General features: G+C 40.7%; 2 protein-coding genes across 3 annotated transcripts in view; one reads left to right on the top strand and one right to left on the bottom strand.

The window, feature by feature from the left end:
- Positions 1 to 7072: 7072 nt before the first annotated feature.
- Positions 7073 to 18469, bottom strand: cartl (cocaine- and amphetamine-regulated transcript-like). Of its 2 annotated transcripts, none has more exons than XM_039794808.1 (4): positions 18347 to 18469; positions 11559 to 11915; positions 9982 to 10059; positions 7073 to 7484 (listed from the first exon to the last, which is right to left on the bottom strand). In XM_039794808.1, the coding sequence occupies exons 2-4, from the start codon at positions 11700 to 11702 to the stop codon at positions 7377 to 7379; spliced, it is 330 nt and encodes a 109-aa protein (XP_039650742.1). In that variant the 5' UTR covers positions 11703 to 11915; positions 18347 to 18469; the 3' UTR covers positions 7073 to 7376. The 2 variants fall into 2 exon arrangements, with proteins under 2 accessions (XP_039650742.1, XP_039650743.1); XM_039794809.1 differs by having other exon boundaries at positions 11559 to 11790; positions 18347 to 18431.
- The window catches only part of iqgap1 (IQ motif containing GTPase activating protein 1), a 73619-nt gene continuing 63758 nt past the window's right edge, over positions 17357 to 27217 (top strand). Inside the window, exons 1-2 of the mRNA XM_039794807.1 lie at positions 17357 to 17633; positions 20399 to 20501. Of these exons, the coding sequence (XP_039650741.1) occupies positions 17588 to 17633; positions 20399 to 20501 (149 nt within the window). The 5' untranslated portion in view covers positions 17357 to 17587. The remainder of the gene's footprint in view (positions 17634 to 20398; positions 20502 to 27217) is intronic.

The following is a 27217-nucleotide window of genomic DNA, read 5'->3' as shown; positions in this document are numbered from 1 at the left end:
ATTACACTGCAGTTTGTCTCCTATCTTGTCCCCAAAGCCAAAACAAGCCAAAGGACCTCTAAATGAGCTCTTCAGTCTTTTATGGCACTGCGGATTAAGACTTCCGGCTTGGACAAATGAAAAGCACGTATCTGCTGGCTCCAGGCCACATGTGTCGGCGAGCCGGATCTGCTCAGCATTTTTTAATTATTTGGAAGACGCGTGGCTTTTGTCACAGCTGGATGCTTGGCTTTAATTTGTCTCAGATTGTGGTGAAGTACAGCAAAAACACTGTGAATGAACAGGCTGTGGTTTAATGTGTGCAGCAGTGGGCACCACAGGCTCTGAGGGAGGCAGGAGTAAAACTTTAAGAAAGGTCAGTTTCTAAAAGAGTGTCTTCAATAATTCAAGCATGGTTTTACTTTTTTTTAAAGATTGTTTCTTTGGCATTTTCAGGCCTTTGTTTCTGAAAGGAGAGTTTTAGACACAAAAGGGCAGAGAGGGGGAATGACATGCAGCAAAGGGCCGCAGGTCGGAAACCAAATCCGTGGCTGCTGCGAAGAAGACTGAACCTCTGTACATGGGCGTGTGTTCTAGCGGGTGAGCTAGCCAGGCACCCAAGAATGGTTTGTCTTAAGTGCAAAACCTTTTCATGCAACATCGTGGCTTCAGAAAGGCTTAGCTCTCATGCTGAGTGTTTGGTACGTTTGTATGTTTTGACTTTAAAAAAGATCAATTCCCACTGTGTAACATTTATTATAACCTTTATTTGTTCAGGGTAGGGCCATTGAGACAAGCTCTCTTTTCCATTGACGCCCTGATAGCAGCACAAATGAAAAGAAATAAAAACGATCTAAAAAATGACAGTACAAATAAATAATACAAACATAAAAACAATTCCCAAATTATACTGTATGAAAAAACATTAATGAAGGAACAATCACTAAATGACGGTACATATAAACAACAGAAACAAATGAGAATCACTGATGTAGGCGACTAAGAGGGCTTTTTAAAACCAGAACAGTCCCTACGTAACACATTTTACACACATGTAACACAACACGCCATTTACAGCAAACAAGCTCTGATAATACGCAGCAAAAAGCAGACTAGCTGGTGAACATAGTCAAGCATTTAAAGATGTTTTGGGGGGCTTTTACCTTTATTCAATAGTGACAATGGACAGACAGGAAAGGGGGAGAAAAATTTCCTAAGGGAAATTTTAGGCATCCAGTAGCTTAGACAACCATAACACAATAAACGCACATACACACATATCTCACATATATAAAAATCACTCACATAAATGTAAAGAGTTAACAATTTGTGAAGTGATTACAAAGGTCTGGTATGGACTGACCATGTGGTGCAATGACCATGATAAGGTGCTATGGTAGAGTGTGTGCAATGGTGGTAGTGCAAAAGTGAACAGTGCAGGGATTGAGCAGTGCAATAGCTTATTATTAAATATTAACTATGACTATGAAAAGACAAGAATGTAAACATAACTGAATTGCTTGACAAACAAGAAAAGAAATAATATATTTTAAGAACAATATATAACAGGGAATAAGTTATAAGATGTAGATGTTATGACCACAGTCCAGATTGTGGACCGTTAAGGGACGTAGGTTGGATTCGAACCCGGGCCGCTGCAAAGGACTCAGCCTACATGGGACGCACACTCCTATTGGGTGAGCTAGAGGCCTCCCCCATAGTGGAGCATTTAGCAGCTTAAGAGACAGATATTTCCCTCAGGAGTTGGTAGAGACCAAAAACAGAGTTAAAAGAGAGAGAATATTGGACTCATCATTTATCAGGTGCAAACCCCCAGTGAATCATCATGTTGCTCCGTAACTGCTGGATGTGTAAATGCGCAGCTGTAAGTCTGTCTGATTGTTGTGGAGTCGGCCAAAATCAATGAATGCAGCTTTAAACGAGGCCCACTGACGTCGTTTCCCTTTACAGGAAACAAGTCGTTTCAATTTCCCAGACACTAAAACAAATTATGCTTTCTCTTTTTTTTAAGATTATTTGATGGGGCTTTTTTGCCTTTATTTATAGTGACAGTGGATAGACAGGAAAGCTGGGAGAGAGATGGGGGATGACATTTCTTTAGACTCCTTTTTCCTCAAAGATTGTTTAGGTAAAGCTGCACAAAAGTAGCCTAAACGTTGCCATTTTGTTTTCATTTGATTCGTTTGAATCTCTGAAGAAATCTGAGATTAGCAGACTGGAACTTACAACAAGCTGCTGAGATAAAGAAAGTTACTGCAGAGAAAAGTAAGGGCTTTCCTCAAAGATCCTGATACTAAATGTTGCTGCACAGTACAGAGTGTCAACATTAGATGAATGAAATGGGGAGTTTTTCTTTATGTTTCTAGGCCCAAAGCTGCTTATTGATGTAGTTTCCATCCCTCACAATTACTGCAGTTTCTTCACCTGAATGAGTGACTGCTTTCACAAATCAATGCTATTGGTCCCCATTTACGTCACACATATTTAAACAGTGACTAAGGGATATTATCTGAAAACGTTTGAAAAATATGCTTTTATTTTTTTATCTCCTGTAAAACAACAGTTTCAGACATGCAAGGTTTTCACCCAACAGCAACGATATGCTGATGTTGGTAAGCCGTCAGGATTGGACAGCCTCCATGTCTATGAAAATACAGTATGTCAGTGCAAAATACTGTCTGGGTGTAATCCCATCCAGCCGGTTTAAAGGTGCTGTAGGTAGGACTGTGAAGATCCAGGACTTAGCCAAAAAATTTGAACATCGACAACTTCTCAGTCCCTCCCCCCTTTCTGTTAAAGCCAAAAACGGTCTCCTAAGCCCCTCCCCCCACAAGGGAGAATGAATGCGTGTGCATGAGCAGTGATTGGCACGCAGTTAGACATCCTCCCTGGCCCTGATTGGTGCATCTGAACAGAGAGCAGTGGATTTTTGCAAATCGCACTACAGGCTGTAGGTGGAGCCAGTTTCAGCAAATATGACAGAAAGTTAGTTTTATAAGTCTTACCTACTGCACCTTTAACCCTTGTGTTGTCGCTTCCATTCAACCATGCACTTGCTGGGTCAAAACTGAACACCAATACTTTTTCTGACCTTTTTTGCGTTTTCAATGTTTTTTCAATGTTTTTGGCGCATTTTTTGACGTTTAACACTTTTTTTTCATTCCCATGTACAGTATAAACACCACTAACACAAACGTATTACTAGTTTTACACCTATTTTTGGAATTCATGGTCAATAAATGTCATTTATAGGAAATTATATGTAATTGTTGAGTTAAAAAAGCAAAAATTATGAATTATTTAGACTATTATTAAAGGAAGGATCATCACAGAAGGGTATATGTCAAACTTCAGTCAGGATAAAAAAATTTTCAAATGCAAAAAAAAATTCAATCAAACACCCTAAAATTCACTGTAAGTAGAGATCCGATCTTTTGTTGTATGTGCGAAGCGCGTTGCGTGGAACCATCCATGTTATTTTTGGGTAATTATAATTGGGTACTTAAAAAGAAACCCATATTTCTGATATAGAAATTTAGAAAACTGGTCAAATTTGACCTAAAGACAAACGTTCATCCAAAAAATAATCATGCATGTCATCATAAAAACAAGTTCACAGGCCTTCAATGTGTATTCATTGTGAAAGTGAACATCTTCAAGTGACCGCAGTAGGCCTGACAGTCATCTGGGACCACGCCAGCTGACTTTGACTGAAGAAGAAAAATGATGACTGCTGCATGACAGACATGTGCAGGAGTACTGACAGATTCCAGTTGCTCTGATGTTTTCATTTACACAGATACTGTCCTTGTGAGTACACTTCATGTCTACTGTCATGTAGTTGGACAAACCTTTGCATGAAGTCAAAGGGTACATGTTGAACATTTTTATTTTTATTGTGTGTTTGAATGCGAAATTGCATTTTAAAGCGTAACTCTCGCCAAAATGCATCCTAGGGTATTTTTGTGAATGTACGTGAGTCAAACTTTAGTTTAAAAGCATATTTAGGACCAAATCACCACTTTTAAGATTGACCGTATTCTCGTTTTTTGGGTCAAATGGCCTTTTGAATGGGAGAGCTAGGGGCACTCTCATGCTAGTCTCAAAATAGCTATTTTCGAAATACTAAGAAGGCTCGACACAACATGAAACTTTGCTTCAAGTATCACCAGGGGCTCTACACCTTAACGCAAGCATACATTCTTTGTGTACACAGATTTACTAAAAAGGAGGTTTTTGAGCAACTCACCGCAGCTGTTGTTGTTTCCGGCCACTACCACCTCGGCAGTCAAAACGAGTCGATATCCGAATGCGAATGAACGGACTCCATATGAGGTTCCTTTTTCAACTACAAGGTCAATATTGTTTTTCAATAACGACAAAACAACGACTTATCCGTGCATTTATATGGAACTAAGCTTTAGGAGCTTTCCGTCTTTACTCTCCTCCCTGTTACGTTGCATTCGGAAATCGATTGTTTTTGACTGACAAAATGGCTGCGGCCGGAAACAACAACAGCTGCGGTGAGTTGCTCAAAAACTTTCTTTTTAGTAAACTCTGGGTACACAACCAGTGTTGTCTATGATTGCGTTAAGGTGTAGAGCCCCTGGTGATACTTCGAGCATAGTTTCATGTTGTGTCGAGCCTTCTTAGTGTTTTAAAAATAGCTATTTTGAGGCTAGCATAAAAGTGCCCCTATCACTCCCATTCAAAAGGTCATTTGACCAAAAAACTAAAATACGGTGAATCTTAAAAGTGGCGCTTCCGTCCTAAATATGCTTTTAAACGAAAGTTTGACTCGGGTACATTCACAAAAAGACCCTAGGTTGCATTTTGGCGAGAGTTACGCTTTAACAAGTGAAATATTGTTTTAAGTAGTCGGAAATGTGAATGTGATGACAGTTTGAAACTCATGTCCTAAAATCATATTTGCTTTGTGTTAAAGTGTTTATAATGTTGTTGTTCTTTTTTTAAATTTATTATTTAATCCCAATATTATTAAAAGGAACACGCCGACTTATTGGGACTTTAGCTTATTCACCGTATCCCCCAGAGTTAGATAAGTCAATACATACCCTTCTCTTCTCACGCCCCCACCGCTAGCCTAGCTTAGCCCAGATCCTGGAGGTAACCGGCTCCATCTAGCCTACTGCTCCCAATAAGTGACAAAATAACGCCAACATGTTCCTATTTACATGTTGTGATTTGTATAGTCCCAGCGTGTACAAATAACAAGGTCACATGAGACACAGCCATCTTCTAACCGTATACATACTGGGAACTATATTCTCAGAAGGCAAAGCACTGCTACTTCTGCTACTTGGGCGGAGTGATTTGCTCGCAGCACCTGAGAAGCCCCGTGGTGAGGAGCAGAGAGTAGCAGTGCTTCGCCTTCTGAGAATATAGTTCCCAGTATGTATACGGTTAGAGGATGGCTGTGTGTCATGTGACCTTGTTATTTGTACACGCTGTGGCGGCGGCTGTGGCTAAGTGGTAGAGCGTTCGGCCCTGTAGTTCCATGCCGAAGTGTCCTTGGGCAAGACACTGAACCCCGAGTTGCCCCCGATGCTGCGCCATCGGAGTGTAAATGTGTGTGAATGTTTATCTGATGAGCAGGTGGTACCTTGTATGGCAGCCTCGGCCACAGTGTATGAATGTGTGTGAATGTGTGTGAATGGTGAATGGTTCCTGTACTATGTTAAAGTGCTTTGAGTAGTCGTTAAGACTAGAAAAGCGCTATGTAAAACAGTCCATTTACATTTACATTTACAACATGGAAATAGGAAAATGTTGGCGTTATTTTGTCACTTATTGGTAGCAGTAGGCTAGATGGAGCCGGTTACCTCCAGGATCTGTGCTAAGCTAGGCTAGCAGTGGGTGCATCAGACAGAGTTACAACACACAGAGATGAGAAGGGTATGTATGGACTCATCTAACTCTGGGGGATACGGTGAATAACCTAAAGTCCCAATCAGTGTTGGTCATCTTACTTTAAAAAAGTAATTAGTTACAGTTACAAAGTACTTCTCCCAAAAAGTAATTGAGTTAGTAACTCAGTTACCACATTGTAAAAGTAATAAGTTACTCAGCAAAGTAACTGTGACGTTATTTTTTATGTTCTATAACGCTATTACGTTCTATAACATCTTTAACGTCAAAGATGTTTATATTAACGAAGAAGAATAAAAACACTATATACAGGCAGACGTGGATAAAGTCTTTTTTCCTGGACGTAGCGTGCATGTTACATAAACATTCTTGCCTTTAATTTCAATGAGCGAGAAGTAGTGCCGGTACTTCCAGTTCGAGAACGCTACCTTTGAATTTCCCTGGCTCGTCGCCATTGTCGCTGGCTTGTGTTCAGTGGTAGTCAGAGCGTGCAGTGAGACAGCGTGAGGAGGGCGTCCGCCCACCCAGCCAATCATCATCGCATTTGCAACGGTGTCATCATCCCCCCCGCCCCCCGCTCTCTCCAGGCAGCTGGTGTGTAGCCAAAGCCTGGTTGGGGGGTATGATGAACAGAGGCAATAATAGTCACATTAATAATGGAAAAGTGACTTCAAATGGTAGTCGTAGTAGTTCATGTCATATCAGGGCGCTGCAGGGCGTTACAGGATGTAGCGTGGCTTCATTCAACCAAATTGTAGTAACGCGCCACTTTACATTCTCAGTAACGATAACGGCGTTGTAACGATGGAAAAAGTAATTAATTAGATTACTCCGTTACTGAAAAAATAACGCCGGTAGTAACGCCGTTATACTTAAACGCCGTTACTCCCAACACTGGTCCCAATAAGTCAACGTGTTCCTTTAAGAAAGGATCCTCCTCCAAGGCAGACAGCAAAAAGCCCCAACAAGGACAAGCAGTTACAATAAAGTTACAGTTAACAACTGGCAGCGTGTGTTGATACATGAATTCATTTATGTGCAAATACAGCTGCAAAATTCCAAAGTGTTATTGCAATTAAAACTCGTTTCATCCCTGAAATCTAACACAAATGACCCCAACATGGAGCAAGAAATCCTACCAGTCTATGAGTAAACTTTGAGTAAATAAAATAACAAGAAGAAGTGTTGATAAATGGGTTTATTGAAAATGAAACATTCACATGCTACAGTAAATATTCAGGACTTTTAGCAATACATAACGCATGCTCATCCTCAGGCAACAGCTGCCAAAACAACACAGATGCAGAACATATAATATAAATGATGACATTAGAGCCCGATATTAAGATTCAGAGAGTCAGGGTTATTTTATTATTATTATTATTTATCCAGTTTCTGGAAGCCTGCTGAGGTTGTGGAAGGAAGTTCGTTCCTGCAGAAGTGATGCTGTGTTTGCGAAAAAAAGAAAAGAAAAAAACCTCCGTGCTTCAGAGGCATTTGAGCAGGTAGGAGTTGCAGTTGGCTCCTCTGCCGCAGTCGCAGAGCTTCCCGATGCGAGGCCCGTACTTCATGGCACACCGGTCACCCATCACACACTGCCGGGAGGAGGGAGAGAGAAACGGTACTCACAGCGTTCAGATTACTATGCAATACGGTTGTAAAAGGTCTCCAAAATTACAATGATGTTTGGCAACGTCATCACGGGCAGCAAGGCCCTCTGAGGTCTTAAGGGCATTTTTAAACTTTCATTTAAAATTCACATTTCAAGGATATTTGCATAGAACCGGATCCCCCCATGTGTTTCATATCAAAATGTTCAAAGCAAACTCAGCTTGAGGCCCAAATTTGTTCCAGAGCAATGTGGTAAAGAGATAATTTGGCCCTAAAGCTGAAAAGTTGATGTTCGCTTTTTGAAATTTCTCAAATCTCTTGCGAAAACAAACCTAAACGCAACTGTTTTGGGGCTTAAAATGAGTGTACAAACGTCTTGGGTTCACAAAAGTAGCGTAATATCTGAATAAAATAATAAATAAATATCTTAAAATGACATGTAGTGATATCGCTTTTGGAGTAGGAGTGTTGTCAAATATCGCTTGGACTCGCCGGTGCATCTTTTGTCCTCAGAGGATTCATTTTAATGTATAGAGCAAATACTAGCACAGGCCTAGAGCTGGGCAATATATAAATATTATATCAATATTGAGATATGAGACTAGATATCGTCTTAGATTTTGGCTTACATTGTAATATTGTGATATGACACAAGAGTTGTCTTCTCCTGGTTTTAAAGGCTTCATTCCAGTAAAGTGATGTCATTTTCTGAACTTACCAGACTGTTCTAGCTGTTCTATTACCTGCCTTTACCCACTTAGTCATTCTGTCCATGGTAATGATGATTATTTATCACAAATCTAATTGTGAAGATATTTTGCTAAATAGGGCTGCACAATATATTGTTTTTTTATCGTCATCGCAATATCAACCGGTGCAATATACACATCGCCAAAGTCTGCCACATATCGCTATAGATGCAAAACAGATTTTTTGTTTTAGGTGAAAGAAAATATCAATAGAAAACTGCACATTATTTTAGTACTGCCTTTTATATTCAATTCAATGTTCAATTTGTTGAATAAAAGAATGCTGGAAATGAGTTCCTGTCATTTGTTCTAAATTCAACAAGCAATGTGTTGTATTTTAGCAGAATACTGAAAGCAGCAGAAATGCAGAACTGAGTGCCTATACATTGTCCCATACTAGCAGCCTAAAATCTCGTTCAATTGTTTTAACTGCTCTTTAATGTTTAATTTCTTATACTGTACTGTAACTTTTATTCTGGTATTTTATCTGTTTTTTATTTATGTATCTGTTTTTATGTAAAGCACTTTGAATTGCCCTGTTGCTGAAATGTGCTATACAAATAAAGCTGCCTCGCCTTGCCTTACACTTTAATATCCGTTCATTTATCGCAAGTAACATCGTTATCGCGATATTTTACAACGTTATCGCATATTGCATATTTTCCTCATATCGTGCAGCCCTATTCTAAAGCACCCACTGTTGACCCTACAATATCGTCGCCATATCGACATCGATGTACATGGTCAAGAATATTGTGATAACTGATTTTCCCCATATCGCCCAGCCCTACACAGGCCGGTTCTATTCATGATTGAATTCGCTTTGATTAGTTGTTTCCACTTTCAGTTCATTTTTCTGATTTATTTGACGCCAGAGAATGAGGGTGAGATGGTAATCAGTCCAGCTTTTTTCCAGTGAAATAATTACATCCTGTTCATTAGTTGGTTCTGTCTAATTTCAGGAGGATTGAAAAAGGTTTTTCTAGCTTTTTCCAGCCCCACTCTTTCAGCTGGTCAGCGATCTTAATTAGTCTGTAACTGCACCGAGTAAAAGAGTTGTTGTTGGCATTTTCTGGTTATCTTTTAATTACTGGCAGGTATCTTTTGCTAACTGGTTTAATTAAACAGCAGTGGCGTGATGTACAGAGCATACAGGAAGGACTTAAACAAATCACTACATTATACATACATTATACTGTCTCAATCACCCACCACTCAGCATGGCTCTATGTATATATTTCTTATTATCTGTATTTATATTTTTCCATCTGTATTTATATCTTTTCCATTCCAAGTACTTACTTTTTCAATATTATTTATATTATGGTCACACTTAAATATAAATATAATTTATATTATGGTTAATTACTTTCGCTGTTATGTAATTACATATATCAATCTAATTTCACGTCAATTACTTACTTCCATTACAGTATTTTTTTTGCACTATGGCCACCTCACTTTACTTAAATACTTTTTATATAATGCCACTTTACATTCATTCAGTGTTTTTTTTGCTCATTGTCTGTTGTTTGCCTGTTTGTTTGTTCGGTTGTTTGTTGGTTTGTTATTATTGTGGAAAAACTGCTGCTGTAATAAGTGAATTTCCCCATTGTGGGATAAATAAAGTATTATCTAATCTAATCTAATCTAATCTACACCGCTGTTTTTAATTACAGGGAATAATGTAAAGGTGCATTATGCATAAATATAGTGAATAAAGTGAAGTTACCAGAGGGATGCTTCCTCTTTTCTCAGTGGAGGCAATCCGATTGTGCATCCTGCCCAGCAGAGCCTCCAGCGCGTCGACCTGCTCAGCAGAGATCGGATCGCAGAAACAAAAAACATCAGGAGAATGTGTCAAAGACAGTATCATATATATACAATATTCTGTATCTGTAAGTCTTCGTTGAGGCTATAAGACTCTTCTAAACTCAAGATGATGTGCTTTTTAGAGCTGCATTCAATCATATGGAAATATTTGAGATGCCTTGTGCATCATTTTACACACATTTCCCCAGAATTCAGCCAGATATATTTGGTGTATTTGGAAAGTTCTCTACTAGAAGTCAGAGTCATGTTCTGTGGGGTTTGAACAGGGATTAGCTGCACAGCGTGAAGCGTTGGAAGAGTTTAGGAGCAGTTGAAAATTAAGTGAATAAATTAAGACCCTTTAACAATCATGCAATCAGCAATTAAGAAAATTTTCAGAAAATGTCCACGTGTATCATCATTGTTAAGACTGAACAAAGCCAAACGTTTACATGCAAAAGTTTTAGTGCATCTCTTGAAATGGCTGAGTAACAAAACACAAAATGATTTGAAATGTTTCCTGCAAGTTTCTACCTGTTTCCTATTAAGCTGAACTAAAAGAAATGATACATTTGTTAATTCTACGAAATCCAAATAAAAGAAAATGAGGATGTGTAGCCTTTAGGCCTGTACGCATATATACAACCCCAACACTTGTTGGGATGTAGCTACAGATTCTGACTTTTTAAAATTATATTCATTTACTTATCCTTCGGAACTACTCCTCGTGCTTTTAAATTGCCCCCAGGGGATCAATAAAGTTATTTGAATTGAATTGACTGCTACTTGGATCGAATTACAATCCTAAACTGGTTATTAATTCTAAAAGGTTTAAGAAACGTGACCACTGGGATCCCCATCAGGGATCTTAATCTTTTGCCCCACGATTACTAACATTCAGGGTTCAAAATTAGCACTATCTACCAGCCAAATGCTGGTAAAATATGCAAGTGTCTAGTAGATTTGCTTCACTCACCAGCCTAAAAAACAATGAGGTCTCTTAGATCTGAGGACAAATGTCTCCTCTACCTCCCCCGATCTCGACTTCAACTAAAAAGTGACAGAGCCTTTGCTGCTGCTGCTCTACGATTGTGGAACCAGCTGCCTATAGATATCAGATGTGCTCCCTCCATTTCTCTATTTAAATCTAGGCTAAAGACACATTTTTTACACTAATGGCTCATTCTGTCATGTCTATAATTATGTATTTCTAAATTGCTGCTTGTTGTTGTTGTTGTTGGGATGCTTATATATATATGTGTGTGTGTGTGTGTGTGTGTGTGTGTTTTGTATTGTTATCAGCACCTTGGTGCTTCTTTGTACAGCAATTTGGTCATCTTACGGTATGTTTAAATGCGCTCTACTTACTTACTAATCTATTGAGTGGCTGGTGAAATTTGGACATTCACTAGCCGATTTGGCGAAAGTTAATTTTTAGAACCCTGTTGACATTCCTCCATAAACTAACATATGTGTGGAGCAGCTACACATACTGACCAGGTCTCTGTCTGCGGCTGGCTCGGGTTTGTCCACTCCGAAGTCCTCTGCGGAGACTTCCTGGGACGCCTGGCCGTGACAGATGACGGACAGCAGGCCGACAAACAGCAGTCCGCGGAGCATCCCGATCCCGGAGCTATCCATGGTGCTGGTCCCAGCGCTGGTGCTGGTGCTGGAGGAGGAGCAAGGAGGGCGGAGGTCCCGGCAGGAGGCAGGAGGCAGCAGATCAGGACTATAGGAGGAGCAGAGGGGTCGCAGCAGGTCCAAAGGAGATTCTACCTCCACCCACCGGACCCACTCCTCTCTTATATTGACTCGTATAGCCCCGCCCGAGAGGCCACTGCAGGGGGGGGACGGCTGTGGGCACGGATGTCACGGGTGGATAAACCCAACTACACTTAGTTTCTAGTAGAAATTATCTATAAGAATGGACTCGACTACCTAGCCTACTATAAATGCAGCTAAAGTAAGGTAGCTCATTCTGTGAGGAAGGAAAGATCTATCAGGATGGACTACTTCCTGTATGCAGCTAAAGTAAGGAAGCTCATTCTGTCAGGTTGGAAATATCTATCAGGATGGACTACTTCGTCTATAAATGTAGTTTGTAGTAGGTAGCTCATTCTGTCAGTAGGACATAGCCTATCCATCAGAATGAACTACTAGAGCTATACATGTAGTTTAAATTCCATTTGCTGTTAGAATAGATGAATAGATCCAGTGGAAACTCGCCACAACTTTATATAAAAACATAGACTGTAAAAAATAATAGAGCTTAGTAATAGAGAAGTGAAGTGAAAACAGTGCCTTGAACCTGCATTCTATCTGATTTCCAGCAGGGGGCGACTCCACTGGCTCCAAAAAGAAGTCCGTTTCTATAGAATTCTATGAGAACATGAGCTTACTTCTCACTTGATTTATTACCTCAGTAAACATTTTCATATGAGTTTATGGTCTCAAGCAACCAACCAAGCTAGCTAGCTACCGCTAACGTTAGCTGGTAACTTCATGAAAAGTTGACAATTTTCTGTTCTGCCGTATGTGCAAAAATCATTAAAAAGCATGCTGTGTATTTTAAAAATGTAATAATATATAATTTAAATAATTGTTGTCATACATAACAGAAAAAGAATGGTGATTCCGCTAAGTAAGAAGAAGCACTTAACTTAGCAAATTTAGCATCCATTCCTCGTCAGCCACAGCCTGTCCCAAATAATTAGGCAGATAATTCTTTTAACACACCAACGCTAGTCTTACTAAACGCCAGGTCTGGCAGGAAAATCAATTTTAATCAATGATTTTACTATTAACCACAATCTTGATTTTATGTTTTTAACTGAAACCATTAGCCCATAATAACAGTGCTGCTGTTCTTATCGAGTCAGCTCCTCCTAACTTCAGTTTTATGAGTGAGAATAGAGTGAATAAGAAAGGAGGTGGAGTCGCAATTTTGTTTAATGACTCATTCCAATGTACACACATTTCTTATGGAAATTATGCTTCTTTTGAATATGTGGCTTTCAGCTGAGGTCCTCCCCTCGAGCTATATTTCTACATGTCTATAGGCCACCTAAATACTGTGCAACCTTCTTCAATGACTTCACTGAACTGCTGTCTATAATCTGTATTAACTTTGACTGTGTAGTTATTGCTGGTGATTTTACCACTCATGTTGACAACCCCCAGGAAAGAGGGACCAAAGAACTGTGTTCTGTGAGAACTGTGGACTGACTCAGCATGTGACGGAGCCCAAACACAAGAAAGAGCACACTCTGGACTTGATTATCTCTAAAGGTCTGAACATTTCCAAGGTTGTGGTGACTGATGCTGCTCTCTCTGATCATTCCTGTGTTTTCTTTAACGTCACTATCTCTGTGCACAAAAGTGTCCAAACAAAAGTAATCAAAAAATGCTATATCACTGAAAACACCAGTAAAACATTAATTCAGCTTTTCTCCTCCACACCCACCCTCTCTTGGTTCTCAGTCAATGGGCTTGTAGATAATTTCAATTGTAAAATTGCAAATGTTAGTGATGTCATTGCTCCCACTAAGGTCAAAGTTGTCTGTGTCGAAAAGCTGAACGCAGGTGGCAAAAAACTAATCTCCAGGTCCATTATGACACCTATAAAGAGAGACTTCGCATTTATCATTTGGAACTGAGGAATGCAAGGCGGACCTTCTTCTCTGACGTTATCGCCAGAAACAATAATAATTCACTTGCTTTGTTTGCTACTGTCGATAGGTTAACAAACCCTCTAGTACCAGTAGCATCTGGAATTTTATCTACCAAGGCCTGCAATGAATTTGCCATCTTCTTCAGAGACAAAATTCAGAAAATTAGATTACTGCCTCCATATCAAGTACAGTAACAAATTCCAATATGACGCAATTTCATACGATCAACCATAAAGACCTGGAGGACATTATACATCATCTGAAAACCTCCTCCTGTTGCCTTGATATTCTACCAACGTGCGTTTTCAAAAATGTTTCAAATTGTTTGGCTTCAGATATCCTACAGATTGTAAACACGTCTCTTCTTTCAGATATCTTCCCACAGGCCCTGAAAACTGCAGTCATCAAGCCACTCTTGAAAAAGAACAATCTAGACACTAATGAGCAACTATAGGCCGATATCAAACCTTCCATTTTTTAGTAAAATCATTGAAAAAGCATCCACAGCACTGAGACGGCTCTTGTTAAAGTATTTAATGACATCCACTTAAACACAGATAGTGGTAAAACTTCAGTCTTAGTATTACTTGATCTCAGTGCTGCATTTGATACGGTCGACCATGACATATTACTAGACCGATTGGAAAACTGGGTTGGCCTTTCTGGCTCAGTACCAAACTCCTTTGAATCCTACTTAAAGAATAGGGACTACTTTGTACCTATAGGTAATTGTGCATCTGAGCATAAAAATATGTGCAGAGTTCCCCAAGGCTCAGTTCTGGGGCCTCTTCTGTTCAACATCTACATGCTTCCACTGGCTCAGATTATGGACAACAACAAAATAAGTTACCATAGTTATGTGGACGACACACAAATTGACATAACCTTATCGCCAGGGGACTAGGGTCCAGTACAAAAACTGAGTAAGTGCATTGAACAAATTAACGACTGGATGTGCTAGAACTTTCTTAAATTAAATTAAGAAAAAACGGAGGTGGTTGTTTTTGGAGCAAAAGAGGAATGATTAAAAGTCAGCACTCAGCTTCAAATGACAATGTTAAAAACAACAGACAAAGCCAGAAATCTTGGTGTAATTATGGACTCAGACCTGAATTTCAACAGCCACATTAAGACAATTACAAAGTCAACCTATTATCACCTTAAGAATATATCAAGGGTTAAAGGACTTATGTCTCAGCAGGATTTGGAAAAACTTGTCCATGCTTTGTCCAGACTTGACTACTGTAACGGTGTCTTTACAGGTCTCCCTAAAAAAATCAATCAGACAGCTACAGCTGATTCAGAACGCTGCTGCTCGAGTCCTCACTAAGACCAAGAAAGTGGATCACATCACTCCAATTCTGAAGTCTTTACACTGGCTTCCAGTGCCTCAAAGAATTGATTTCAAAATACCTTTACTGGTTTATAAATCACTAAATGGTTTAGGGCCAAAATACATTTCTGATCTGCTACTACATTATGACCCACCCAGACCTCTCAGGTCGTCTGGGACAGGTCTACTTGTTGTCCCCAGAGTCAGAACTAAACAGGGGGAAGCAGCGTTCAGTTTTTATGATCCACATATCTGGAACAAACTCCCAGAAAACTGCACGTCAGCCGCAACTCTCAGTTCTTTTAAATCAAGGCTGAAGACCTATCTTTTTGATGTTGCCTTTCTTTAAATAATTGTTAATATCTTATACTGCACTGTAAATTTTATTCTCGTATTTTATCCGTTTTTAATCTTTTAATCGTTTTTAACTGGTCTTTAATGTTTTATGTAAAGCACTTTGGATTGCCCTGTTGCTGAAATGTGCTTTATAAATAAAGCTGCCTTGTCTTGCCTTATAACCTACCGCAAGCAATCTTTTGGTTGTATTTATGTTTTTTCTTTAAATGTCAGTTTTGGAAAAGAAAGACGGACCGAGGAGTGCCTCTCAACACATACACACACATATTATGTTAAAAAGTAATTTAAGTGTTGAATAAAAGTTGCAATATCAAGTTTTTGTCATAATCTTAATTTCATGATGTTATATTTTACCCCTGGGCATGGTACAACTAACCAGGATATGGGGTAAATTGTTCCATTTTACTCCTTGTGTTTGAGAGTAATCCATGCATTTTCTGTTTGGGTTGCATAGATAATTACACCACTTATTATCAGACACATGTAATTAGTTTGTATCACATTTTGAACCCACTGGTTTAAAAGAGCTCCCAGATAGTAGACAGAAATGTCAAAAAGATGTTACAACTATCCCTGGTCTCCCCTACATACTTTTACTTAAAGTAAAAATGGCATGAAAATGTCACTTTATGAGGTTTTTTAACATTAATATGCGTTCCCCCAGCCTGCCTATGGTCCCCCAGTGGCTAGAAATGGTGATAGATGTAAACCGAGCCCTGGGTATCCTGCTCTGCCTTTGAGAAAATGAAAGCTCAGATGGGCCGATCTGGAATCTTCTCCTTATGAGGTCATAAGGAGGAAGGTTACCTCCCCTTTCTCTGCTTTGCCCGCCCAGAGAATTTGGCCCACCCATGAGAGAGAGAGAGAGACATCATGGCTTTTAAGCAAAGTGTCAGTTGGTCAAGGCCACCCCCCCCCCTCCCTCTCCTCCTCAATAGCTACAGACACAGAAATGGCACATCCTAAGGAAAGCTCATTGTGGGACTGGCTCTAGTGGCTGTAATTCTGCACCAAGGCTGAATTTCGGGAAAGAGACTTCAGATACAGTATTAGGGGACCACTAAGGTCTATATAAAAGAGACTTCAGATACAGTATTAGGGGACCACTAAGGCCTATATAAAAGAGACTTCAGATACAGTATTAGGGGACCACTAAGGTCTATATAAAAGAGACTTCAGATACAGTATTAGGGAACCACTAAGGTCTATATAAAAGAGACTTCAGATACAGTATTAGGGGACCACTAAGGCCTATATAAAAGAGACTTCAGATACAGTATTAGGGGACCACTAAGGCCTATATAAAAGAGACTTCAGATACAGTATTAGGGGACCACTAAGGTCTATATAAAAGAGACTTCAGTACAGTATTAGGGGACCACTAAGGTCTATATAAAAGAGACTTCAGATACAGTATTAGGGGACCACTAAGGCCTATATAAAAGAGACTTCAGATACAGTATTAGGGGACCACTAAGGTCTATATAAAAGAGACTTCAGATACAGTATTAGGGGACCACTAAGGCCTATATAAAAGAGACTTCAGATACAGTATTAGGGGACCACTAAGGTCTATATAAAAGAGACTTCAGATACAGTATTAGGGGACCACTAAGGTCTATATAAAAGAGACTTCAAATACAGTATTAGGGGACCACTAAGGTCTATATAAAAGCATCCAAAGAGTACCATATCAACGCAGGACTTTTACTTGTAACAGAGTATTTTTTTACAGTGTGGTATTAGTACTTTTACTTAAGTAAAGGATCTGAATACTTCTTCTGCCACTGGATTTTTTTTACATTAGAAGTCAGTTTCCTGATCGTGAGGAGTTTTTGTGCCTGCAGCGGACAGCAGGGGGCGCTGCGCCAGCAGCTTGCCCGCCTGCAGGCTGCTGAACTCCGTTTCCTGAAACGCATACTTCAGGATTAGGAAGAACACACCCAGTGACATCAGTGAGGTTTGAAGAAGAAGAAGAAGAAAAAGTCTCCAGTCAAAGTGTGCAGAGGAGGAACAAGAGGGCCGAAAGGTCCTTCCCAGGTTTTCTATCCGTGTTGAGTGTTTTTTTGGGGGGCGCTCCGGAGAGTTTGGGAACCACAACTGTCCAAAACTGTGCGTAAACTTTCTACCGGGGCGCAGAGAGTCGCGTTTCTCAAGAGAGGAGGATGTCAGCTTCTGACGAGACAGACGGGCTCCGGCCGAGATATGGCTGTAAGTTCACACTCTTTTTTTCTGCCCACCTTATAGGATGCCAGGCAGGCGGCTTGCCTTCCCTCTACAAGGGGGGAGAAGCAGCTCGGATCACCGCTCTGCTTCACGCAAACGCTCCCCCAAAACTTCCAGAAAAGTTGGATTTGTAAAGCGCTCACAGTCGGATTGGGTTTTTATTTCTGACAGCATGGATGCAGCCTAATTATGACTTCCGCGTTTTTATAATAACGCATCGCAGAGTACAGAGGGAGGGAGGCCCGCTTTCAGTTTACCCAACTTTTTCCACATACACGTTAGTTTTTACGCTCCCAAGTTATTACCTATACATGTACTTGTGCCAAATGTAGAAAACTGGACAGAATATTCCTAAATGTAGAAGTTTTTGATAAGTTTTGTGTCTGAGTTTTTCAAAGACAGCTAGGGGACTTGAACAATATAACCACCGCCCATCAAATTAATATCTAAACCATTTAGGGGGCAAAGTTTGAAGAGAATGTGCTAATCAGTCCTCCAGCTTTCATTCGTATTGCGCAGTGGAACTTTACACTCCTTTATCCATCAAATATGGAAAACAAGAAGCAGTTTGCTTAGCTGGCATATCCAAATATTTCATTTTATTTTGGAATACACATCAGTGGCGAAACTAACTCAGAAACTGGTGCTCAAGGTTTCATGGCATGGAGGGCTGAGTTTTTGTTGAAATCCGGATTTACCTGTTGATGTTGCCCGGGATGCCCAGGCTGAACTCTCCCACCTCAGATTTTGACAGGAGGCTAAAATGGGGCCTCTTTGTATCGCGCGCCCTCCCGTGCCCCATCCCCCCTCTCTATAATTTGGGAGAAAACTTGTGTGTGGGGAACATTTCTCTGCAGGCAGGAATCACGGCTCCACTCTGTGTATTCTCACGGGAATCGCCCCATAACCCCTGCATTGTTTTTTTGTTTTCAGTATATGAATAAGCTGCAATTGAAAGACAAAGGCATGCCCTCATCATACAGTCCCACAACCCTGGGCCACATTAAGCTCATGTGTTTACTGGCTACACAGATGACTAATGAATGTAAAACACCTCCAGTGTATATGGAGCTGTGGAGGGGCCTAGGAAGCTGGATGGAAACTTTGTCCTCATTACGCAACCAGGAAACCCCTTCTTAAACACCTATTTGTGACAGGGTTGCACGATTATGGGAGAAAAATCGTAATCACGATCATTTTGGTCAATGTAGAAATCGATTATTTACCACTTGTTATTACCACTCGTTGACTTTTTTGGAAAGATGTTGCAGTTATTGAACTTACAAAGCAGCGAAACCGTTAAACAAATCAACAGTGGGAAGTAGGGCTGCACAATTAATCGCAATTTTATCCAAATCGCAGTATGGACTAGTGCAATATCCAAATCGCACAGGGGCGCTATATTTGTTAAAGGCAAAATGTGTCAAACCATTCTGAATGAAGTATAGTGGTGCAGCAGAGACGTCCCGGCCTACACATCCTATCCTACAGACTGAAGAAAAACATCTTTGTTTGGTACAGATCCTCGCATAAATCACACTATAATCATTTACATGTTTTTTTTAGTCAATGAAAATGAGAATAATGATACAAACATGATCATTCCCTTCAATATCGTGAATCACGTTGCAATGATCAGTCAAAAATAATCGCAATTACATATTTTCCTCCTATGGTGCAGCCCTAGTGGAAACACCTTCAACTGTGAGATTTCCCTTCATACTTTTCCCGTTGGAACTTTTCTTTTTCATTCAGAACACAAGACAAAATTCACTGAAATTCTATGATCTGGTTCATTTCCAAACGGCACAAATAATGCATAAAGCAATAAACAACATACTCCCCGGCAATATTCAAAAAATAATTTTTGAATAGAGATGGGGGGTATACTTTAAGGGGGGAGTTCTTTATGAGACGTCTTTGTGTTCGTACACCGTTAAAGACTTTTTGTATTTTTATGTGGAGTGAAATTGCGGAACGGATTGAGACCATCGTTCAAACAGCGTCCAAGTATGACCCAGTTTAAAAAGAACAAAAATATGGTTTTCACTAAATACAGGGAGGAGGAAGGGTTTTGACTATCAGATTTATTGATCTGTTTAATTACATTATTTATTTATTTATTTTATGGTCAATATAAAGATAGGAAAAATGTCTTTACCTTGTGGCGTGTAAATATACATATGTAGGAAATTGTAAAGAACGTGTTAAATATCATACACATACTTTCATGATGTAAACATTTAGATAATCATGATGATTATTATTAAATAGTAGTGGAAAGGGGGGGTAGGATTAAATCAGATTTTGCTTCTTCCTATTCCTTTTCCGGAAATGTTTAGTAATATTTAGTTTGTTTCTGTGTGTTTTTTTAAAAATTATTATTATTTTAAAATGTTTTAAATAAAGCATTCATTCATTCATTCATTCATTCATTCATTCATTCATTCAAAATAATGAATGACTTGCAAAACGCAATGTGCAAAATAATTGCTTTTCTCGATTACACTGTTTTTGTGATCGTTGGGAGCCGAAATCGTAGCCATGATTAATTGCACAGCCCGAATTTGTTCATAAATCAACCAAAATGTAAAGAGCAATACATTCATCGATTTCCTTTTTTTGCTCTTTTGGTGTAAATTCAGCAAGAGATCCAAGAGGTTTTCTTGTGATATTGCTTTGGGGAAGGACATTCGTTTGGGTTTTTGCTGCTGTTTGAAAGTCTCACTTTGTGTTTTGGGCTGCTGCAGCTGTCCTGGATGGCGTGGAGCGGCTCACAGCGGAGGAGATGGATGAGCAGCGGCAGCAAAACATGGCCTATGAGTACCTGTGTCACCTGGAGGAAGCCAAAAGGTAAGAGCCGGAGGATAGTTTACCTGAACTTCTGCAGGCCGCTTAAACAGATTGTCTCTCACACCGGGGCTCAGCTTTTACATAGTGTAGAAAGAGATATGGATCTGTCATTCAGGCTGCATCTTAAAGGTCCCATGGCATGAACATTTCACTTCATGAGGTTTTTTTAACATTTAATATGGGTTCCCCCAGCCTGCCTATGGTCCCCCAGTGGCTAGAAATGGTGATAGGTGTAAACCGAGCCCTGGGTATCCTGCTCTGCCTTTGACAAAATGAAAGCTCAGATGAGCCGTTTTGGAATCTGCTTGTTATGAGGTCATAAGGAGCAAGGTTACCTCCCCTTTCTCTGCTTTGCCCGCCCAGAGAATTTGGCCAACCCATGAGAGAGAGAGAGACATCATGGCTTTCAAACAAGCAAAGTGGCAGTTGGTCAAGGCCACACCCCCACCCTCCACCTTGCCCCCCCCCTCTCTCCTCCTCAATAGCTACAGACACAGAAATGGCACATCCTAAGGAAAGCTCATTGTGGGACTGGCTCTAGTGGCTGTAATTCTGCACCAAGGCTGAATTTCGGGAAAGAGACTTCAGATACAGTATTAGGGGACCACTAAGGTCTATATAAAAGAGACTTCAGATACAGTATTAGGGGACCACTAAGGTCTATATAAAAGAGACTTCAGATACAGTATTAGGGGACCACTAAGGTCTATATAAAAGCATCCAAAGAGCACCATGTCATGGGACCTTTAAGGCTGATTTATGGTTCTGTGGAGGCTCCCCCCAGAGCTTTCGCTGTAGCCTGCGTAAGTGGCCTGATGTTTATACTTATGCGTTGGTGTGAGTCGATCTCTTTAAGAGAATAGCAGGGCCGGCATTTGTGTGTGTGTTTGTGTGCATGTGGGGAGTGAGTGGTAGAGTGAGAGAGAGTGACGCGATTAGCTTTAGAGCGAGTAGTGACTCTAGAGTCATAGTGATAGAAACAAAGTGTCTCCCCTGTTCTTTCTGACCACGGTGAGAAATCTGGAGCAGGAGAAGTTAACCCTCTCCTTGATTTCATGTTGTTTATGGAGAAGGAGAACCAGGAAATGAGTCGGGGAAAAGCAACGCTACCAAGCCACGGCCGAGAGACGTGCGGCGCCGCGACGTGTAGTTACGTTTTCCGAGAGGTGCACGTCAGGCTACGGCGTAGGGTCCGTGCCTCCAGCATAGATTTAACGCAGAAGCATAAATCGCACTTTAACAGTTATGAGTTTATCTGCAGATTATTTTCTCCATTAAAAGTCCACAAAATGGACAAAAAGATAGTGAAACACAGCAATCATAGATTCCTAGAAGCCAATGAGAAGTCTGCCAATTGCAATTTTTTGTCCGACCAAAAGTCCAAAACCCATAGATGAGCAGTTTTACTATCAAAAAAAAGACAAAGAAAGAAAGGAAATCCTCAAGAATGAAGATGCTGGAACTATGAGTTTTTGGCATTTTTTGTTTGAAAAATAACTCCGTCGACTGATCGACTGATCGCTTCAACGCCAGCTTTCATGCAATTTGGTGAATGGATGACAACTGAAATCTATTAAAAACTAGCTCTCCTGTGGACATAATAACATGTTTTGCCAATTTTAGAAACGGATGCACTGATCCGGCGCACCGCATTGGTAGTGCCGATACTGACCTTATTAAAGAAATTGAGTATCGGCCATGATGAGACCAAAACATAGTCTGGCTATCACCAGACTCTGGGGAGTCTGCTCTGTATTTTCTACTGCACAAGAGGCGTGATCAACGGGCGTAGTTCAAATGACTCTGTACGCAATTGGATAGTCCTTCAACCAATCAGACCGAGGATCCGGGTGATGTAGCAGCGACAGCGGCATCAACGGGTTGCTGCGCTTCGGTGGCCGCCATGTTGAATGTAAACAAAAAGCTGCTTGGTAGCTTCTGTATCGTCATCGTGTTAAACTTACCAATAGCGCGCCAGGTGGATAAGCCAGTTTGTGATTGGTCCCCGCAGATTTGTAACGGAAGCAGGATAGATAAACGTACAGGTTTCCAGCCTGAGCTGCAGGGAGAAATCAAATCACCGGCAGATCGGGCTGAGTTCACCCGGTCTAACCAAAACACACATTCTTTGTCAATTCCGTGTTTCTTCTATCAACATTCATCCAGTCACAGCAGGCTGCTGGGTCAACTTCTTAGTGCCACAGCACCTTCTAACCTCATGTTCCCTTCCAAAAAGTAGCACACAGTGAGGAATACAGATGTCCAATTTGGTTAAAAGTGAGCACCGACATCGAATGGGTCCTCTGTATGGACAGAGGTATTGTTATTATTAGTCACTGAAATCTGACTGTAACATCTGCGATCTCGTCCATCCAGATGTAATTAGCAGTTCAGCTTAGTTTGATTATTTCTAGAGATGCACCGATAGACCGGCCGGTGACCGGAATTGGCCGGTTTTCACGTGCTCGGCCATGACCGGCGACCGGCAGGTCAGTCTGACATATGGCGATTTCATGGAGGTCAACGCTACAATTAACTGACAACATAAGTTATACGAGTCACAGTTCTCAAGGACGCGCGCACACACGGATAGAGACGGTCTCTTTTTCCTTTCGCGCAACTTTTCCGCGTGTCCGCGCTATTCTCGCACATGTAGGGAACGTCGTGAATGAACCTGCAACATGTCAGCTGTTATTCAGCGCGTGTGCAGAAGATAACAAGTTTGCAACATACAACACCTGCGAGGAGACAGTAGGGCGTGGAGGGACGACACCAAAAACCCAAATCACATTTTCTTTAGTTGGATATTGGATGTGAAAAGAAGGAAACGGTTCTAACATTGCACTTTAGATGTGTGTGAGTGTCCCACACCAGGAATCATGTATATAGTTCTACTTCATAGTGATCCATTATCTGTTCAAAAAATGTTCTATGTTCTGTGCAAAATATTTGCGAAATCAATTCCGATTTCAAAAATATTTGAAATCGGAATCGGCTAAAATCGGTATCGGCTGGCCTAACTCAAAGAAAATCGGAATCGGACTAGAAAGTTGTAATCTGTGCATCTGTAATTATTTCACCCCCACTCAGGCTTTAGCTGCTCTTCTGGGATCAAGCTGGCTGTCAAACCTCACTGCTGTCTTGGTACTGGGCACCTAAGTGTAATACAGAGATAAAAAAGAAAAAAAAGAAAAACTGTCAAGTAAAGAAAGTTGACATTGAAATTCTCAGTTACTTATTCTGTGATCTGATATTAAAAAAAGATATTTTTGTCCAAGTCCTCTCATAGCTGCTTGTGTTTCGAACACCATTTGACATGTGAGAACTTTTGGCTTCTTTTGTAAGTGAAATCAAGGATTGTGTAAACAAATATGAAGTAACACAGTACATAGTGCAGAAGCTACAACATAAATGGTTTCCTGAAAGGTTTCTTCGAGATAAGATTTAATAACATAAACCGATTCTCATGGTGTGTGAAGACGTTGGTGATGTGTGTAACGGCAGAAATAGAAGTGAAGAAAATGATTACAGAACATACATTTATATTTAGCACACTGTAACTTTTCATCTGCAATCATTTCATACTTGTAATTTATGAGATAGTGGTTGAGGTGTGTTCCTCAGCACACATGTGCACACACGCGCGCACACACGTGCACACACATGTGCACACGCGTGTCTGTGTGGTTGCCTGAGCGTGTTGATTGCTTTCTGTGACTCTGGAGTCGACCCCGCTGCGGGCTCGCAGGTTTCAAAAGAGGAAGGATTGTGCGAGACAGGAAGTGACTCAGTCCCTGTTGATTTTAGTATTTCCCACTGTTGCCACAGAAACCCACAGTTGTCATAGCAACAGGTTCCGGTGTGAGTGACAGAGTCCGTGCTGCTGCAATGGTGTACGCTCTGATAAAAAAAAAAAAGCCAGAAAGACGCTGAGTGGTTGTACGGTTGTTGGCTGTCCTACATCTCACACCTGCTCTCGGCCGTCTGCGATCTTCAGGAAATTCCTGGAATGATTTCTGTTTTGTCTGTTTTTCCTCCACCTGACACTACCTCAGTTTGGGCTCTTCTTTACCCTCCTAACAGTGTAAAAAAAAATCTGTAATCTTATGAAATTATTCTAACACTGAATTTACAATTTTAATTTTAAAGAAGATGAAAAACCGGTAACTGTGAATAACCATTTAAAAAAAGAAAATGTAGGCCATTTGTTTTGACATGAAAATACTTTTGCAAATTTATCTTAATAAATTCGCAAGATTTCATGTCAAATTTAAAGCCATAAACTGTATATTAATCATGGAAATTTACTGTATTCTTACGAAGTTATTTTTCAATATTTTTTGGCGCCCCAGCTGCCGCAATATTACTGTTTCTTACAGTTGTTTTTTACGGAGTCCCTGAACTTGTTGTTCATACTGTGTGTGTCCATATCAGCAAGTAAGTTATCACCAAAATAAGAGCAGAAAAACTGTATTGTTTTACATGTGTCATATGTCTTGTGGCTGCAGCCTGGTCACGGTTTGTGATTTATATTAAATTCAACTTTATTGTCATTGTGCAGAGTACAAAGACAACAAAATGCAGTTTGCTTCCAACCAGAAGTGCAAAAAAGCAGAAAAGTGCAATGTGATATACAAAGTATAGACAGGTGGTGCATAGGCAGGACAAGAACTATAGTGCAGTGCAGACAGCAGTATACAGTTGGTTTACAGGAGGTGGTTTAGAGTAATATTTAGAGTAATATAAATTTAAATATAATTGTGTGCAGTCTATTAGCAGTTTTGTGGTCGTTTTTGTGGCAGTATTGTGTTGGAATATCTCAGAAAAATACACTAATGAAGAGAAATGTCAAGCAAGCTTCCTACTAGGTTCTTCCTGTTCATGACTCAGCTGTTTCTTCCTAAACCCGCCACCTCATCGGAGGCGTACAGCATTTTCAGGGTTTCCCCCCCCCCACCCAGACATTTGCATGTCTGGGTGAAAGGGGGGTGTAGTTTTTGGTGTGTGCGTTGACCAAACGTGGTCTTTTATCACAGTTTAATTAATTGGTTTATTTGGATCCCCATTAGCAACCACTTAGGTAGCAACTACTCTTCCTAGGCTCAACATAATGTAAAACAAATATGTTGTTAAAAATCTAGGGCTGCAATACACGATTACTTTCATAATCGATTAATCTGTTGATTATTTTCTCGATTAATCGATTAGTTGTTCGGTCTATAAAATGTCAGAAAATGGTGATTGTCGATCAGTGTTTCCCAAAGCCCAAGATGACGTCCTCAAATGTCTCGCTTTGTCCCCAACTCAAAGATATTCCATTTACTGTCACAGAGGAGAGAAGAAACTAGAACAATATTCACATTTAACAAGCTGCAATCAGAGAATTTTTACTTTTTTATTTTTTTATTAAAAAAGACTCTAACCGATTAATCGAGTATCAAAAATAGTACGTAGACTATCTGTCCAATCTGAGTTTTCTGTTGCACGACTAAAACAACTTTTAAACGTACACATTCCACCAAAACAAGTTCCTTCCAGAGGCTATTTTGCAGAGGCACCGTGGCTCTGCCCGGTGCTTAGCGCCGCCCAAGACTATTGTGATTGGTTTAAAGAAATGCCAATAAACCAGAGCACGTTCGTCTCCCATCTCGTCTCCCATCCCGGAATGCTGTGTGGACTAGCCAGACCCTCCTGTGCAGCGCTGTGGAGGAAGGTCTAGCAATGCGAGACTAGACCTTTTTACGACTGGAAAGTAATCCATTTGAGTACTAAGAATGTTAGAACAACGTGAGAGATGCATGTGGCAATCATGTTAACCGTTTGAATGTGTCACTGGTGCACCTCTACAGTGTGAGCCTTCTGATTGGCCGATGCTTGTCCCTGAGCTGTCTGTTGTTTACATCAGGCAGTTTGGGAAACACCTGAGCCTGCAGCGGAGCGCTGCGGGGGGGAATGCCGGGAGTGCGTGTCGATGCTGAGTGGTATGATGGGAATGCGTCTGACAGGTGCACAGCAGGGTGTGTGAGCCACCTGTGTGCCTGGCTGCAGAAACGTAATGTGGCTCAGTCACTGTTCTCACACTACTACTGTCAGGTGTGTTTTTGAGCGGAGAAGGCCTGTCTGGATTTGGGTACAGCCTGAATTTATGCTCTCTCAGCAGAGGGATGCAAATGCGTTATCATCGCTCTTATTTTCATGTACCCATCAAATGCAGAGGAACCGCCTGAGGCTGATGCCACCTGCCATATTTGAATTCTCATGACCTGTTCATCTCTTTTGGCTTCTCAAACACTAGATGTTGTGTACTAAGATTTTCTCCACGGCTACGACTAGGGCCGCAAATGGGGCGATGCCTGCGAGATAGTTCAGGCAGCCAACTCCAGCAGCACTGCCTACACACACGTGACATGCCTCACTGCCCGTATTACTTACCAAACACACCCCCTTCAATTTGGCGGTCTATTTGACCTGTTCAGTTTGCCCATCTCTGCCTTGTCAGTGCCGCCTCCCTACCCCAGCATCCACCTGCAGGCTCCGGCCAGAGGGAAGCTACTTTATCATCCCTCCCCCAATATCTCATGTGAAGCCATACTGCGGGGAGTGACGAGGTCAGAAACAAACGCAATGTTCTTTTGTCATAATCATTTCAAACGTGAGTTGTCTGACCGAACTAACGATTATTTTCATAGTCGATTTAAGCTGTCGATTATTTTCTC

The sequence above is a fragment of the Perca fluviatilis genome, chromosome 3 (genome assembly GCF_010015445.1).
Source record: "Perca fluviatilis chromosome 3, GENO_Pfluv_1.0, whole genome shotgun sequence".
Lineage (NCBI taxonomy): Eukaryota > Metazoa > Chordata > Actinopteri > Perciformes > Percidae > Perca > Perca fluviatilis.
The sequence above is the reverse complement of the archived record's forward strand: the minus strand, read 5'-3'. Positions and strand labels throughout refer to the sequence as shown.